General features: G+C 42.3%; 1 protein-coding gene across 3 annotated transcripts; it reads left to right on the forward strand.

The window, feature by feature from the left end:
* Positions 1–233: 233 nt before the first annotated feature.
* LOC121398165 (B-lymphocyte antigen CD19-like) lies at positions 234–15,301 on the forward strand. Of its 3 annotated transcripts, XM_041576941.1 has the most exons (15): positions 235–344; positions 2,724–2,889; positions 6,019–6,258; positions 6,816–7,055; positions 7,375–7,665; positions 8,073–8,180; positions 9,141–9,174; positions 9,451–9,512; positions 10,338–10,451; positions 10,573–10,623; positions 11,035–11,088; positions 11,186–11,236; positions 11,699–11,788; positions 12,617–12,791; positions 14,865–15,301. In XM_041576941.1, the coding sequence occupies exons 2-14, from the start codon at positions 2,799–2,801 to the stop codon at positions 12,781–12,783; spliced, it is 1,593 nt and encodes a 530-aa protein (XP_041432875.1). In that variant the 5' UTR covers positions 235–344; positions 2,724–2,798; the 3' UTR covers positions 12,784–12,791; positions 14,865–15,301. The 3 variants fall into 3 exon arrangements, with proteins under 3 accessions (XP_041432876.1, XP_041432874.1, XP_041432875.1); XM_041576942.1 differs by lacking the exon at positions 11,699–11,788 and having other exon boundaries at positions 234–344; XM_041576940.1 differs by lacking the exons at positions 12,617–12,791; positions 14,865–15,301 and having other exon boundaries at positions 234–344; positions 11,186–11,819.
* Positions 15,302–15,805: the final 504 nt, after the last annotated feature.

Genomic DNA, 15,805 nt, shown 5'->3' on the forward strand with positions numbered 1-15,805 from the left:
GAGTGTACCAGGATAATAAAATTACAATTAAAACTAAAATACCTTTCAAAGTGAATGACTTTCAAAGTGCCCAATAGGCGAAAGGCAAAAGTCAGCTTTCTACTGATAACCTAAGGCACCTAAGCTGTGTTTCAGTATCTGCAGCTTAAATATATGTTTCTATTTGTCCTAATGATGGGAGCATATATTTAAGCTGCAGACACTAAAAAAAGGTCATCGGTGTGAAGTTGACTTCCTGTTCAGCGCACGGAGGAATTCAAGCTGCTTTTGCCTTTTCACTTTCTCCTGTGGGGCACTTTGAAAGTCAGATCAAGCTGAAGATTTGAAAAAAAATCTAAGGAAAAGTAAGCCTTACCTATTATTATAGCTGTTTTGGGAGGAATTAGACTTTAAAAAATTGGTTTTTCTGTTTCTTTAAGCTGCAAATCTTTGCAGGGAGTCAGTAAATAGTTAAGCTTGGCTTGAGCAGGGAGTCAGTCAGTGAATGGTTAGCTACAGTCTTTGTAGTGAGACAACCAGCAGATAGTTAAAGGGATTTAACTATCTAATTTAACTAACTATTATTTCTAAATGGCACTGTTTACACTGCAAATAAATTACTCTACCATATAAAATTGAATTCCTGAACCAATAAGTGTATTTTTCATCTCAGTGCATTGTGCCTGATCCTAAGCTTTCAGAAGGAGCCAGCACTTCACAATGGAACTGCTTTCATATAAGCTATTGCTTCTCCTACTCAATGGAATTAGAGTAGTCGCAGTGTGACTTGGATTTTTACTATTGAGTTCCTACCAGGGAGCAGTTATGTTGTACCAGGGCTGTTAATTCACATTGTTCTACTAATGGGCTGCTGGGAGGGGGGAGAGGAGTGATATCACTCCAATTTGCAGCACAGCAGTTAAGAGTGACTGAAGTTTATCTAAGTCACATGCTGAAGACACCTGGGAAACTAAGAACATGTCTAGCTAGCCCCATGTCAGATTTGAAAATTAAATATAAAAATAAAATCTGATTCTGCTGGAGGACTAGGAGAACTATTAACTGATGTGTTTTGGGGGAAAAAACATGTTTATCCGCAACAGAATACCTTTAAACGAATTTCTTTTCAGGGAGACAACCAGTAATGGTTAAATATAGGTTTTGCAGCGGAACAGCCAGTAATGATTTAGAACAGTGTTTATAGTGAGACAGGCAGGAGATAGTTAAACGTAAGTCTTTTACAGGAAAGGGAAACAAGGGGAAGCTAATTGTGTCATTTGTATTAAATTATTATTATGATCATCCATGTGGCTTCTTTGGTTTTGGTAAATGGTGACTTTGCTCCAGATGAGAACATTCTATGGTGGAAGTGGCTTGGGTTTTTTCACTTAGTTCCTCTGCAAATAAAATTACAAGATATTTAAAACAAGAAGCAAATTGTCTGTGATGTAAGAGAAACACAAAACCAAATGAAGGAGAGATTCAGGGAGCATCAATCATAAGACAATCATAAGCCAAAACGAGCTGGTTTTAAAGATGTTTTCAAGATGTGACTTTTGTAGGTACCAGAATTTCTACGGAACATAAAAAATGTTGCATACAAAATTCATAAATGTTTAAAATAACAACTTTTTTTGTTTTAGTTGGGTAGAAAATCACTAATAAAGGTGTCTATCATTTCTCTCCAGGCTACACATAGTAGGACAAGAGATAGAACTCTGAGCAGTATCTGTGATCTCTTCAGGCTACACATAGTAGGACAAGAGATAGAACTCTGAGCAGTATATATGATCTCTCCAGGCTACACATAGTAGGACAAGAGATAGAACTCTGAGTAGTATCTGTGATCTCTCCCGGCTACATAGTAGGACAAGAGATAGAACTCCGAGTAGTATCTCTCTCCAGGCTACACATAGTAGGACAAGAGATAGAACTCTGAGCAGTATATATGATCTCTCCAGGCTACACATAGTAGGACAAGAGATAGAACTCTGAGTAGTATCTCTCTCCAGGCTACACATAGTAGGACAAGAGATAGAACTCTGAGCAGTATATATGATCTCTCCAGGCTACACATAGTAGGACAAGAGATAGAACTCTGAGTAGTATCTCTCTCCAGGCTACACATAGTAGGACAAGAGATAGAACTCTGAGCAGTAAATATGATCTCTCCAGGCTACACATAGTAGGACAAGAGATAGAACTCTGAGCAGTAAATATGATCTCTCCAGGCTACACATAGTAGGACAAGAGATAGAACTCTGAGCAGTATATATGATCTCTCCAGGCTACACATAGTAGGACAAGAGATGGTACTCTGAGCTCCGTCCTTGTACCCTATAATATAAACAAGCACAGGACATGCTGGGGAGACCCACCTCCCTACCCATGTGCAGCTCCAGCTCTATGCAATGATGGTTATCCAGCCAGGACTTTATAGTTACACAGATGGGTGCAATTCTTTGTGTTCCAGTTCAGAAGCAGCAGAAATATATTGAAGGCAACATAGTGCATTGTGGACCAAACATGGTTCTTTACACTTTTTGCTTTGCATTTTGCACCACAATCTATAGTAAATAAGCCCTGTGGACTTCAGGTTGAGCTGCCTCTGGCCTAATACTCAGTTCCCCTTCTCTGTTCTACAACAAACCAAGAACTAGTGATCTGGTGGAAAGTAGAGAGCACCCATAGTCCCCTCCCTCAGCCACCCACTCACCCTGCAGCTGTATCTCATTGAATCCCAGGGGAGAAGCTTCTGAGAAGTGAACACACCGGTGGCTCTGACTTTCTCCAGTACAGTCTCTGCCGAGGCTCAATGGATGATGTATCTCCTGCTCCTTCTGTGCATGTGTGTGGCCTCATCCCCCGAAATATCACTGGACACTACAAATATGACTGTGCCTATGGGTGGTAGGTAACTTGCTATGTATTAACATGTGCCGCTACCATGGGTCTGATCCTGTGCCCCACTGTGCCTCTCTGCTACACCCTTTTCTATTTCTTTGTCTTCTTTTCTCTCTACTCAATTGTGACTCAATTCCATGACTGTGGAGAGAAGGAGAGAAATCTGCCCTGTGTTTCTGAGTAGAATGTTGTATGTTTGACATGAGGAGCTGTCTCTTTGCTGATATGTCTCAGTGTCACTCATTGTCCAGCTAAACGTGTCTCTTCCTTAGCCCCATGTAACACTGATCCGTTCCTTTGCTCTTTGCCTGATGGCATATATATATATATATTACTGAGTTCTATGCCACTTTACTGGGTGCCAATAGTACTGGCAAATCTTAGTGGTCCCAGTTCTCTTTTATCCCTCACTTAAACCTCATACACCTCATTCCTGGGATCTAGATATCATAAAACCAACCAACTTGTGTTTTATGGGCAGTTATATCCTGGGTTATATCCTGGGGTTATATCCTGGGTTATATCCTGGGTTATATCTTGTTGTTATATCATGGGTTATATCCTATGGTTATATCCTGAGTTATATCCTGGGTTATATCCTGGGGTTATATCCTGTGGTTATATCATGGGTTATATCCTATGGTTATATCCTGGGGTTATATCCTGGGTTATATCCTGGGGTTATATCCTGGGTTATATCTTGTTGTTATATCATGGGTTATATCCTGGGGTTATATCCTGGGTTATATCTTGTTGTTATATCATGGGTTATATCCTGGGGTTATATCATGGGTTATATCCTATGGTTATATCCTGGGTTATATCCTGGGGTTATATCCTGGGTTATATTTTGGTGTTATATCATGGGTTATATCCTGAGGTTATCTCCTGTGGTTATATCCTGTGGTTATATCATGGGTTATATCCTGGGGTTATATCCTGGGTTATATCCTGGGTTATATCTTGGTGTTATATCATGGGTTATATCCTGGGGTTATCTCCTGGGGTTATATCATGGGTTATATCCTGGGGTTATATCCTGGGGTTATATCCTGTGGTTATATCCTGGGTTATATCTTATGGTTATATCCTGCGTTATATCCTGGGGTTATATCCTGGGTTATATCTTGTTGTTATATCATGGGTTATATCCTGGGGTTATATCCTGGGTTATATTTTGGTGTTATATCGTGGGTTATTTCCTGGGGTTATATCCTGTGGTTATATCATGGGTTATATCCTGTGGTTATATCATGGGTTATATCCTATGGTTTTATCCTGGGTTATATCCTGGGGTTATATCCTGGGTTATATCCTGGGGTTATATCCTGGGTTATATCTTGTTGTTATATCATGGGTTATATCCTGGGGTTATATCATGGGTTATATCCTATGGTTATATCCTAGGTTATATCCTGGGTTTTATCCTGGGGTTATATCCTGGGGTTATATCCTGGGGTTTTATCCTGGGGTTATATACTGGGGTTATATCCAGTTGTTATATACTGGGTTATATCCTGTGGTTATATCCTGGGTTATATCCTGGGGTTATATCATGGGTTATATCCTGGTGTTATATCCTGGGTTATATCCTGGGGTTATATCATGGGTTGTATTCTGTGGTTATATCCTGGGGTTATATCATGGGTTGTATTCTGTGGTTATATCCTGGGTGATATCCTGGTGTTAAATCCTGGGTTATATCCTGGGGTTATATCCTGGGGTTATATTCTGGGATTATATCCTGGGTTATATCCTGGTGTTATATCCTGGGGTTATATCCTGGGGTTATATCCTGGGGTTATATCCTGGGGTTTTATCCTGGGGTTATATCCTGGGGTTTTATCCTGGGGTTATATACTGGGGTTATATCCAGTTGTTATATACTGGGATTATATCCTGGGGTTGTATCCTGGGGTTATATCCTGGGGTTATATGATATAACCCCAGGATATAACACCAGTATATAACCACAAGATATAATTTATGTCTTGTGGTTATATACTGGTGTTATATCCTGGGGTTATATCCTGGGGTTATATCCTGGTGTTATATCCTGGGGTTATATCCTGGGGTTATATCCTGGGGTTATATACTGGGGTTATATCCTGGGGTTATATCCTGGGGTTATATCCTGGGGTTATATCCGGTTGTTATATCCTGGGGTTATATCCTGGGGTTATATCCTGGGGTTATATCCTGGGATTATATCTGGTTGTTATATCCTGGGGTTATATCTGGGGGTTATATCCGGTTGTTATATCCTGGGGTTATATCTGGTTGTTATATACTGGGGTTATATCCTGGGGTTATATCCTGGGGTTATATCCTGGGGTTATATCCTGGGATTATATCTGGTTGTTATATCCTGGGGTTATATCTGGTTGTTATATCCTGGGGTTATATCTGGGGGTTATATCCGGTTGTTATATCCTGGGGTTATATCTGGTTGTTATATCCTGGGGTTATATACTGGGGTTATATCCTGGGGTTATATCCTGGGGTTATATCCGGTTGTTATATACTGGGGTAATCTTGTCACTGTATCTGGTCTCCTTGGCACAGAAGGACACAGGAATGTGTCAGTGGCTGAACTAGAGGTTAATGTGAAACAAGTCCGTTTCTCTTGGTGTTTCTTCATGTCCTTCTCTTTGGGTCTTCCAGTCTCGCAGTAGTAGCTTTATTGTTGCTGTGATCAATTCATATATATTCATGTAGTCTATTCATAGTGGAGGTGTTTTTTTTCTCTCTTCTTTACCCATCAACTTTTTCAAGCACAAATGTAATTGGGTCTTTCACTAATGTACCCAAAATACCACTGGTCCTGTCTAGTCATTTGTATTCAAGTGGAGGGTCAAGTTCCTATTGCACCAAAATTCTTGGATATGATCAAAAACAGATCATCAGTCTGGGCTTACCCTGACCCTAATACACTGGGAACCCAACAACCATGAATTAATAGCAAGGAGCCGTATTTATTGAATGCTTTCAACATTGTGGTGCCCCCCCCCAGGTATCTGGTCTTACAGTATAATTTATTTGATTAACCCCCCAGTGCATCTGTCTTATAAAATAAATACCATAATAATATATGAGCTTTGGTGTAGGGTTGTAAGTCTTCTCCCAACATCTCAGGTGTCGCCCTGTTGCCCTGCAAGAGAATCAATTTGCCCCTCAACATCATGTGGAAGATGGAGGATGGTGGCAACACAAACTGGATGAAATTGGATCTGTTAAGCAAAGTGACAGACCTTAATTCTGCTTTACCTTCTGATCTGTTCCTGCGGAATTTCACCATGATGGATTCTGGGATATACGACTGCACCTCCCAAGGTCAAAAGCTGAAGTCATTCCTGGTTAAAGCCAAAGGTAAAGGTAGGTGCCTTGAGACCAGTAGAGGAACCAGAACTACTAGGAATTGTGCAGGTTAAAGACTGGAAATGGAAGGAGGCATCTAAGGCTCCAGAGAGAGCACCACAGAGGGTCTCTATTTCCACTTCAGGAATGGAAGGGATTATCCTTCTGCTCCTTTGCACACGTATTTCTCTGTATTGGACCAGGTCTCCTAGGGCTCAGGCTGCAGTTTTCTCCCACGACTCCCCCACTGACACAGCCGCCCCTAACAAGTGCCATTGAATGTGACCAATGAATGGAGCCTGATCAATAATCTCAACTTGTCCAGCCTGATATACAGGAGGTTCTGCAATAATAACAAAATTGGCTTTTTTAATTTCTTGAAGAAAATGAAACACTGTCACCCAGTTCACGGGGGCTATCTAACTAATTGGCACCCTGAATCATATTAATAACATATCCCAATAGTATTCACAGTACATAGTGTGTTCGCCATTCAAAAGTGAAATGTTGGGTATAGGAAGACTTCATAGGTACAACCCAGGTGGTCTCTAACACATGTTCTCTTTCTCCTATAGAGCAACATTATATGACAGGTATGTCCAAAAGTAACATAAGTCTCCCATGCCGAGTGGCCATGGCTGGTAAGTCTCCCACATGGCTCAGAAGAAATAGAAAGATCATGAATGACAGGTTTAATTTCAAAGGGACTGAGCTGGAGATTGTTCGGCTGAAGCACTTTGATCAAGACTGGTACTCGTGCTTCTCAAATGGATCCACTTCACATATCTACCTACAGGTCCTCAGCTCCCCATCAGGTACAGCCCTTCTACTTCCTGAGAATTCACATGCCATGTAGAACCTACGGGTCCCCAGCAGGTACAGCCATTCTTATTCCTGGGCATTCATGTGCCATGTAGGACTTAAAGGTCCTCAGCTCCCCAGCAGGTACAGCCATTCTTATTCCAGAGACTACACATGCCATGTAGAACCTACGAGTCCTCAGCTCCCCCAGCAGGTGCAGCCCTTCTACTTTCTGGGCATTCATGTTCCATGTAGGACCTATGGGTCCTCTGCTCCTGGAGGGGGTGCACCTTTCACCAGGTATAAGGGTAACCCCAGCCTCTTCTGTTCCAGAAACTCCCACTTCACAGAAACTAGAGTTTGACATTGGAGACATGGTGGCACTTTCCTGCAACGTCACTCACAATTGGACCCAAATCTCCTGGCTCCGAGATTCACAACCCATCCTGAGTGTGGAAAGGGGAATAGGTGCCATGTTGCACCAAGCAGCATTTATCAAAGGGGTTCCCTATCTAGTTATCCCCTCTGCCACCTTGCGGGATGTGGGCATGTACCACTGCTTCGCCAATAAGCTGGAATCAAGAATTTGGCTGAATGTCGGATCCTCCCTGCCAACTCATACAGGTGAGACCCAATAACAGACTGTATACTCATCTCACTGAAATGTACTCACACAAACAGCACACACTCACACAAGCAGTTTACATTCACACAAACAGTGCACACTCACACAAGCAGTGCACACTCACACAAACAGCACACACTCACACAAACAGCACACACTCACACAAGCAGTGTACACTCACACAAACAGCACACACTCACACAAGCAGTTTACATTCACACAAACAGCACACACTCACACAAACAGTGCACACTCACACAAGCAGTGCACACTCACACAAGCAGCACACACTCACACAAACAGCACACACTCACACAAACAGCACACACTCACACAAACAGCACACACTCACACAAGCAGTGTACACTCACACAACCAACACACCTGTCACGTCTGTCTCGCCCAGGTATGGAGATGTTCCTGAAAGGCCGGTACTGGATCATTGTGGCCGTGGCTGTGGCTTACATGGGATTCTGCTCACTGATCACCATTTGTTACATGTTATGGAGGCAAAGTGAGTGCACTAGTGATGTTACCTGTGCAGGTATCTGTGTTGGTATTTACAGTATGTGGCTCCACTGGGCCTATGGTTTCAAAAGCCAGTCTCCTTCAGTACTAAACCCCCCATTAATTAATTAACGCTCCATCTTGTTCAGGTCTTACCCATTTATAATTACCCGTGCCTTTCCAGTCTCCCTGCCCATCTACCATGCACCCCCCCATCACTATCATCTGCCGCTCACCTTTTTACCATCACTTGTTCACTTGCACCTCTCCTTTCTCCTCAAATACCCCCCCCATCAACTGCATCTGCCCTAACAGCTCCTCTATGACAATGAGGAGTTCATTTATGAGCTCTTATAGATTGATGATGTCATTAAGATACTGTGATATAATAATGTTGATGGCTAGAATTGCTGCCCTGTAGTGCTGGGGTCTTAGGTTCAATTCCAGCCAGGGCAGTGTCCATGTACTGGGTATTCTGGTTTCCTCTCACACTACAAAAACATACAGGCAGGGTAACTGACTCCTGATTCAATTGCCACACTCAAATTGAGTTGTTGTAGGGACCTTAGATTGTAAGCTCACTGGGACAGGGAGTGATCTCCAAAAAGCATTGCAAATATGCTAGTGCTATATGAATAATGTATAATAATGATATGTTGAAATATAATGATGCCATGAATAATAATGTAGCACTGTATACTGGAAATAAAGCAGTTTTAAATGGTTTATTGATGATAACCCTAATACAGTAGGAGCTGCTGACCGCTGATGATGATGATGATGACAAGCTCTGGATAAAGGATGATATGCTATTTATAATAAAAATGTTGTAATTAAGAGCTGTTTGTTGTACAGTGATGATGTCACTATGAGATAATTAGTACTTGGGGTATAATGACATCATTAGAAATCACTGGAGAATGATTGGCTGGTATATAACGGAGGAATATTCTTTCCTTTCATACAGAGGAGGAGGCAGATTCCAGGGAGGCACAGAGCAGGTAGGAGGCAGAGCCAGTCCATTCAATGTTACTCCCCCTAGTGGGCAAAGGTGGAAGGACAAGGGAGGCTCAAGTCATCATGACGTCCAACCACAACTGAATGTCCAAATAAAAACAGAACTACATGGGCCAATTTGACCAACAAATGCACCGGACACTTGCAAGGGGCCACAAACATCAGATGCCCCATGCACTGGCCAACTGCAGAAAATTGTTCCCCCCCCCCACAGACTGGCTCCACCCATTCAGCCCTTCACTGTGTCATGTGTCTTACAGGTTCTACAAGGTCAGCACCGTAAAACGAAATGTCTACTTTGGATCCCGCAGCCCCAAGCAAGGTGAGTGAGCGCCACACAGCCTGGAATTGGGGAGTACAGGGGGGTCACTCCCTTATCAATTAACTAGGGTGGGTTTATTACAAACCAATCATGTGTGCACCAATCCATCATATCTGCAATACTCTAATCAGAACCCTACTCGTCATTTCCCAAACAAAATGGCGTCTATGAAGACAATTTGGCCACCAGTAAAGATAGAGGCAGCAGTCCCTGTGGTAGTGGTGGGCTGGGACTGTAGGGTCTACTGTATACAAATCCCCCTCCCCCAGCCACTCACCTACCTTAAAATTCCCAGCATGTGTAAGCGAGAGGGGCAGGGAGGGGGCAAGCTGAGTAAGGGCTGATTTGGGCGCCATTTGGTGCAATCATATTTCCAGCACTTCACATTCACATGACATTTAGGCACCACTTTATTCATATTTCTGGCAAAAAAACACAATCTTGAATTTTTTCCAAACTAAAACCATCTTGAAAATTTGAATGAAAAGACCAATCAGACCTGGCAAACTTGGACAGAAGTCAATTGAAGTCAATTTTATTAACATTCTACTATACAATATTATATTTTCACTTTTATTAAAAAGTCTGATTTTTGTAGAAAGGGTAAATAAATGATCTGATCTGATGAACCTCATGAACCTCATGAACCAACATTTTGCAAATAGTGGTGACATTTCTGAAAATCTGGAACCAACTGCTGGATTCCATGTGTTCCTATGAGCTGTACAATCTCCATACTATCTGCCCACACACAGGGCAACTCCATAGTAATACAGGTCAGCTGGTCACAATGGGTCAAACTCATTATGTCTCTCCCCCCCCCAGACACAGATCCAAAAGCCATGGAGATGGAATATCAGAATATGACCCAAATGTCCCCCAAGGGACGTGACAGTGACTGCTACTCAGATAAGAGCTCCTTCCTGGGGCCCTCAGAGGGTGAGTGTATCAGGGGCCCCCTGACTGTATTACATTTAACATCCAGGAGCCAACAGAGCACAAGTTTTTTTGTCGTTTCCCGACTTTCCAGAGGAAACTTAACTTTCTTCTCTGTCTGTAGACGGAGGTTCATATCTGGAACCAAACGTAGGGGACACCAATCTGTCTGATGGTAAGGCACAATGAGAATAGGGTTGAAACGTGGGAGTGGGAGTGGGAGGGAATGCAGGAGTGGGTGCATGTGGCAGGGCAGGAGTAGGGTGACAGGGAACTGCAGGTAAAGGTATGAGAGTTGCAGTTGCAAGGGTGGAAATGCCATAGCGAGTAAGTCTAAAGCACCTGGATGATTGGAACTTTCATAGAGCTACTGTATATTATCTAGTAGGAGTAAGTCTAAAGTAACTGGATAATTGGAACCTCCATAGAGCTACTGTATATTATCTAGTAGGGGTAAGTCTAAAGTAACTGGATAATTAGAACCTTCATAGAGCTATAGAGATTATATTATCTAGTAGGGGCAAGTGTAAAGCAGTTGGATGAATGGAACCATTGTATGTCTACAGTATATCATTTTTCCTGGCAGGAGATTCCTATGAGAATGCCGACCAGGAGTTGGATGCTGAAGAGAGCTCAGAAGGTGAAGAGCTACAAGAGGACAAGAGGGAGAGTGTGATGGTAGAAATTCTAAGCCTGGGTCTGGGAACATCCTAACTGGTTTTGTTGTACTTTTGCAGATGGAGAATGCTACGAGAACGCCAGTGAGGAAATGAAATTTGAATCAGAGAGTAAGATCACAACAAAACCGATTCTGCTCATTCTCATTGGGTTCTGGGGGGCAATGATGGTTCTTTCTAAAGAAGCAAAAAGAAACTTAATATCCACCAAACGATGGAGAAACACAGAGCTGGTACCAAACTGGGTCATGTTATTAGTACAATGTTATATATCAGTAGAGATGATTTCACTGATCAATCTAATGCATTTTCCAGGGTTGGGTCACTTAGTGGATAAGAGCAGATCTCATGAGCCAACAAATGTTTTGGGGTAAAAAATCAACTCAAGGGTCTGCTGGCTGATATCTCATCCCAGTTTGTTGTATGTTCCCAGTTTGTTGTATGTTCCCAGTTTGTTGTATGTTCCCAGTTTGTTGTATGTTCCCAGTTCGCTGTATTGATTATTTTAATTGGGGGGGTTGGTTTGTTTTATGTGACCAAACTGTACAATAAATCATTTGCCACTTTTGTCAGGGTCACAGTCCTATGAGGACATGGAAGGATCATTGTACCTGAAGAAGAGGAATGGAGTTAGTCAGGATGAGAACAAATTAGAAGAGGAAGGTAACTCATTGGTCTCCCTGGGTCCACTCATTTAAAGGCACAGCCACTCACAGTTTGTGCCAGTTACAAGTGAAAGATCCTGGCCAATAAATGAGACTATGGGGCAAATTCTCTAGCCAGTGAAAATTCTCCATCATCGCCTTCATAACCATCGCAACACTTTGCCAGGTGTAACAACGCCAATTCCCTAGTTGCGTCCAGGGCGCCAAATGATTGCGAATTTTAGCTAGCGTTACTTCGGCAATCAAATCGAATATGCCCTAGTGTTGCCTAATTAGCATACGGCGGGAGATGATAAAGTACAATGGACATATATGTTGCAGCAAATACATTACATTACACAAGTCCAGGGAACCTTAATAAAGACAATAGAGTTGTTATATTGCCCTATACATGAGCCCGGTGTATGTTCCATATGTTAGAAAATGAAGGGGGGAACTCAGTTACCCAAACAAATTTACAGACCTTTGCAGCCTATCACTCAGAAAAAAGGAAAAGACGTCAGCGTTTTTTGGGTCTCTGAAAAAGTTTTGCACTAAAAATTGAGAAAGTCCTATGAACTCCATTGCACTTTGCCTGGTCTGAGGTGGCGAAGGAGGTAACGTTCATAAAATACGCTTGTTAGTGAATTTGTTATGTCCGTTCGCCAGAGCGAGAAATCACTTGGCATTGGAGTGTGAAGCAACGCTAGCGTCTATCTCCTTCACTAGCGAAGTGACGCCTGCGCCCGTTAGGAAATCGTGAAGTTACGAAATTACATTTTGCCCCTTTTGGGAATCTGCCCCTTGGTGACTTTGCTCTCAGGAACTGTCATGTTTGTTGTTCCAGATGCAGATTCCTATGAGAACATGGAGACACCAGTCTATGCCCTTCCCCACCAGTCCTCAATGAACAACGAGAAAACAGCAGAGGAACAGCCACCGGAAATATATGACGACAGGGGGTCTTCCCATGGGCTCAGCATCAATAAACCACGTTTAGCTGCTCATCAATAATGAGAAGGGTGAGTCTGTTACATAGTTACATAGTTACATAGTTACATAATTAAATTGGGTTGAAAAAAGACAAAGTCCATCAAGTTGAACCCCTCCAAATGAAAACCCAGCCCCATACACACACCCCTCCCTACTGTCACATAAATGATATATCCCCATATCTATACTAACTATAGAGTTTAGTATCACAATAGCCTTTGTATTATGTCTGTCCAAGAAATCATCCAAGTCCCTCTTATAGTCATTAACTGAATCATCACCCGGCAGTGCATTCCCCAACCTCACTGTCCTCACTGTGATGAACCCCCTACTCTGTTCCTTTAAATGAAACTTCTTTTCCTCTAGTCTGAAGGGGAGGCCTCTGGTACGTGATTCTCTTTATGGGTAAAAAGGTCCCCTGCTATTTGTCTATAATGTCCTCTAATGTACTTGTAAACTCTAATCATGTCCCCTCACAAGCGCCTTTTTTCCCCCAGAGAAAACAACCCCAACCTTGTCAGTCTCCCCTCATAATTTAACTCTTCCCTCCCTCTAACCAGTTTAGTTGCACTTAGTCTCTGCACTCTCTCCAGCTCATTTATATCCCTCTTAAGGACTGGAGTCCAAAACTGCCCCCATACTCCAGATGAGGCCTCACCAGGGACCTATAAAGAGACACAATTATGTTTCATCCCTTGAGTTAATGCCCTTTTTTATACAAGAACTTTATTTGCTTTAGTAGCCACAGAATGACACTGCCCAGAATTAGACAACTTGTTATCTACAAAGACCCCAAGATCCTTCTCATTTAAGGAAACTCCCAACACATTGCCATTTAGTGTATAACTTGCATTTATATTATTTTTGCCAAAGTGCATAACCTGCATTTATCAACATTGAACCTCATTTTCCAGTTTGCTGCCCAGTTTTCCAGTTTAGACAAATCACTGTGCAAAGTGTCAGCATCCTGCATGGAACCTATAATTCTGCACAATTTAGTCTCATCTGCACAAATAGAAACTTTCAATGGAGTCCCCTGGTTAAAAACATGTGACTTACATACAACTTGCACTTACAAACAGAGACTATTACAGTAATGTCCTTTGGTTGCTTGGCCTGAGCATTTCGCTTTAATTAACCACCTGACCCGACCCCCTCTGGTTTGTGTTGTCGATAGGAAACACCAAAAGTTAAAAATAAATACTATGTGAGGACAAACATCTCAATTGCATTTAAGAAGTAAATGTACATGTTCCAACTTAAATGCAACTTAAGAACAAACCTACAGACCATTTCTCATATGTAAAAAGGAAAGGTTGTGGGAAGACTCCGTGGCTTAATAAAAATGTACTGAGATACAATGGAAGTTCTACTGATCTGAACAAATTAACTACAGACATAGAGAAAAAGAAGAGAAATTGATCAATGCACATTCCCTGGTCCCCTGTCACATTACTATACAGATACGTGTATTTACAAAGATCATAAGATTGATAAGTCACTATACAACGTATGGTCGTCCCTAGTTGTTTATCTCTGGTCATTGATCAATCTCTTCTGTTTCTCTTCCTTTCTCACATGTAACCTGGGTACTGCCTGAATACTAACAGGTAAAGTGCTGATTTACTACCCTGGGATAAATCCCTTTGTTTATCTTTACGTGTTCAAATCTCTTTTGAATTTCCTCACGTGTGAAGCCAGTTCTCAGTGTATCCAGAGGAAGGAGACAGTTTTCAGCCTCCAACTGAAATCTCATGGTGGTCAGTGGGTTGGACAAAGGGGTCCATAGATGATAATGCTTGGTCTGAAGCAACACTCCGTTATCTGGCCAATATTTGTGCACTGTAGGTTCTCCTATATGTAAGGTGTAATGCCGGTGTAAGAGAAGAGTCTGACAGAAGTTAGACCAATGAGTGGGGGACCTTTGCTGGTGACCTCATACTCAGAGTGATGAGATCATGATGGTCGGATAGAGTTTGTTACATTTCAATTTGGGGACCAGTTTAATCTGTATGAGTCAGAACCCGATGTGCCAGGTTAAATGACATTACTAGTCTGTCCCACATGATGATGGGTCTAAACCTTTCCTTCTTTACTGACAGATGTTCCTCCTGGATCCTCAGGCTGAACTTGGTGCCAATCACTGGTGATGTTGGATTCTCTCTTCATTGAACATCCAGTGTAAAGTCTTGAGAATGTTACTAATCTACCCCAATGTGCTGACCCAATCCAGTCGTCCCAGCTTTATGGGCTTCCACACTGCAGAGTCCAGTGGTATCAGAGCTTCTCCATGGGTCCAGGATTTGTACACAGAGCTCACAATCTATCCACTGACTGTAATTCTATGAAGCTTCCCAGAAGCAGATCTATAAGGGGAAATGTCGGGAAACTGTAAATAGACGTTTTGTTTTGCAAGCCGGTCTCTATAAGGAACAGAACTTGTTTGTGCTGATAGAGAAACACGTTGTGTCATTATTATTATCCTGTATGTTCAGCATGTGGGGGTAATGTCAGCAGCAAATAAAGGGTCCCATTGGTTCCTGCTGGTTCTGTGGTTTCTGATGGAGATGAAATCTGAGGGGTTCTGCAGAGATCTCATTCACTGGTAACTTGGGTTTGAGCATCACAACAGCAGAGAGTGCGGGAATTAACAGAACCACAATGTGGGACAGAGGGACACCAGCTCTCACTAGCTCTTTGGGGGAGGGGCTATCCATTCCTGTTTGAACCAATAGAATAACCAGCCTCCCACACTGATTCCCTGGGGACATTATATATATAAATAAAGTCTGGGGGAGGGTCTGTGGGATACAATATAATAAGCTCCTCCCACACTGATTCCCTGGGGACATTATATATATAAATAAAGTCTGGGCGAGGGTCTGTGGGATACAATATAATAAGCTCCTCCCACACTGATTCCCTGGGGACATTATATATATAAATAAAGTCTGGGCGAGGGTCTGTGGGATACAATATAATAAGCTCCTCCCACACTGATTCCCTGGGGACATTATATATATAAATAAAGTCTGGGGGAGGG

Source organism: Xenopus laevis, chromosome 9_10L, assembly GCF_017654675.1.
Source record: "Xenopus laevis strain J_2021 chromosome 9_10L, Xenopus_laevis_v10.1, whole genome shotgun sequence".
Taxonomy (NCBI): domain Eukaryota; kingdom Metazoa; phylum Chordata; class Amphibia; order Anura; family Pipidae; genus Xenopus; species Xenopus laevis.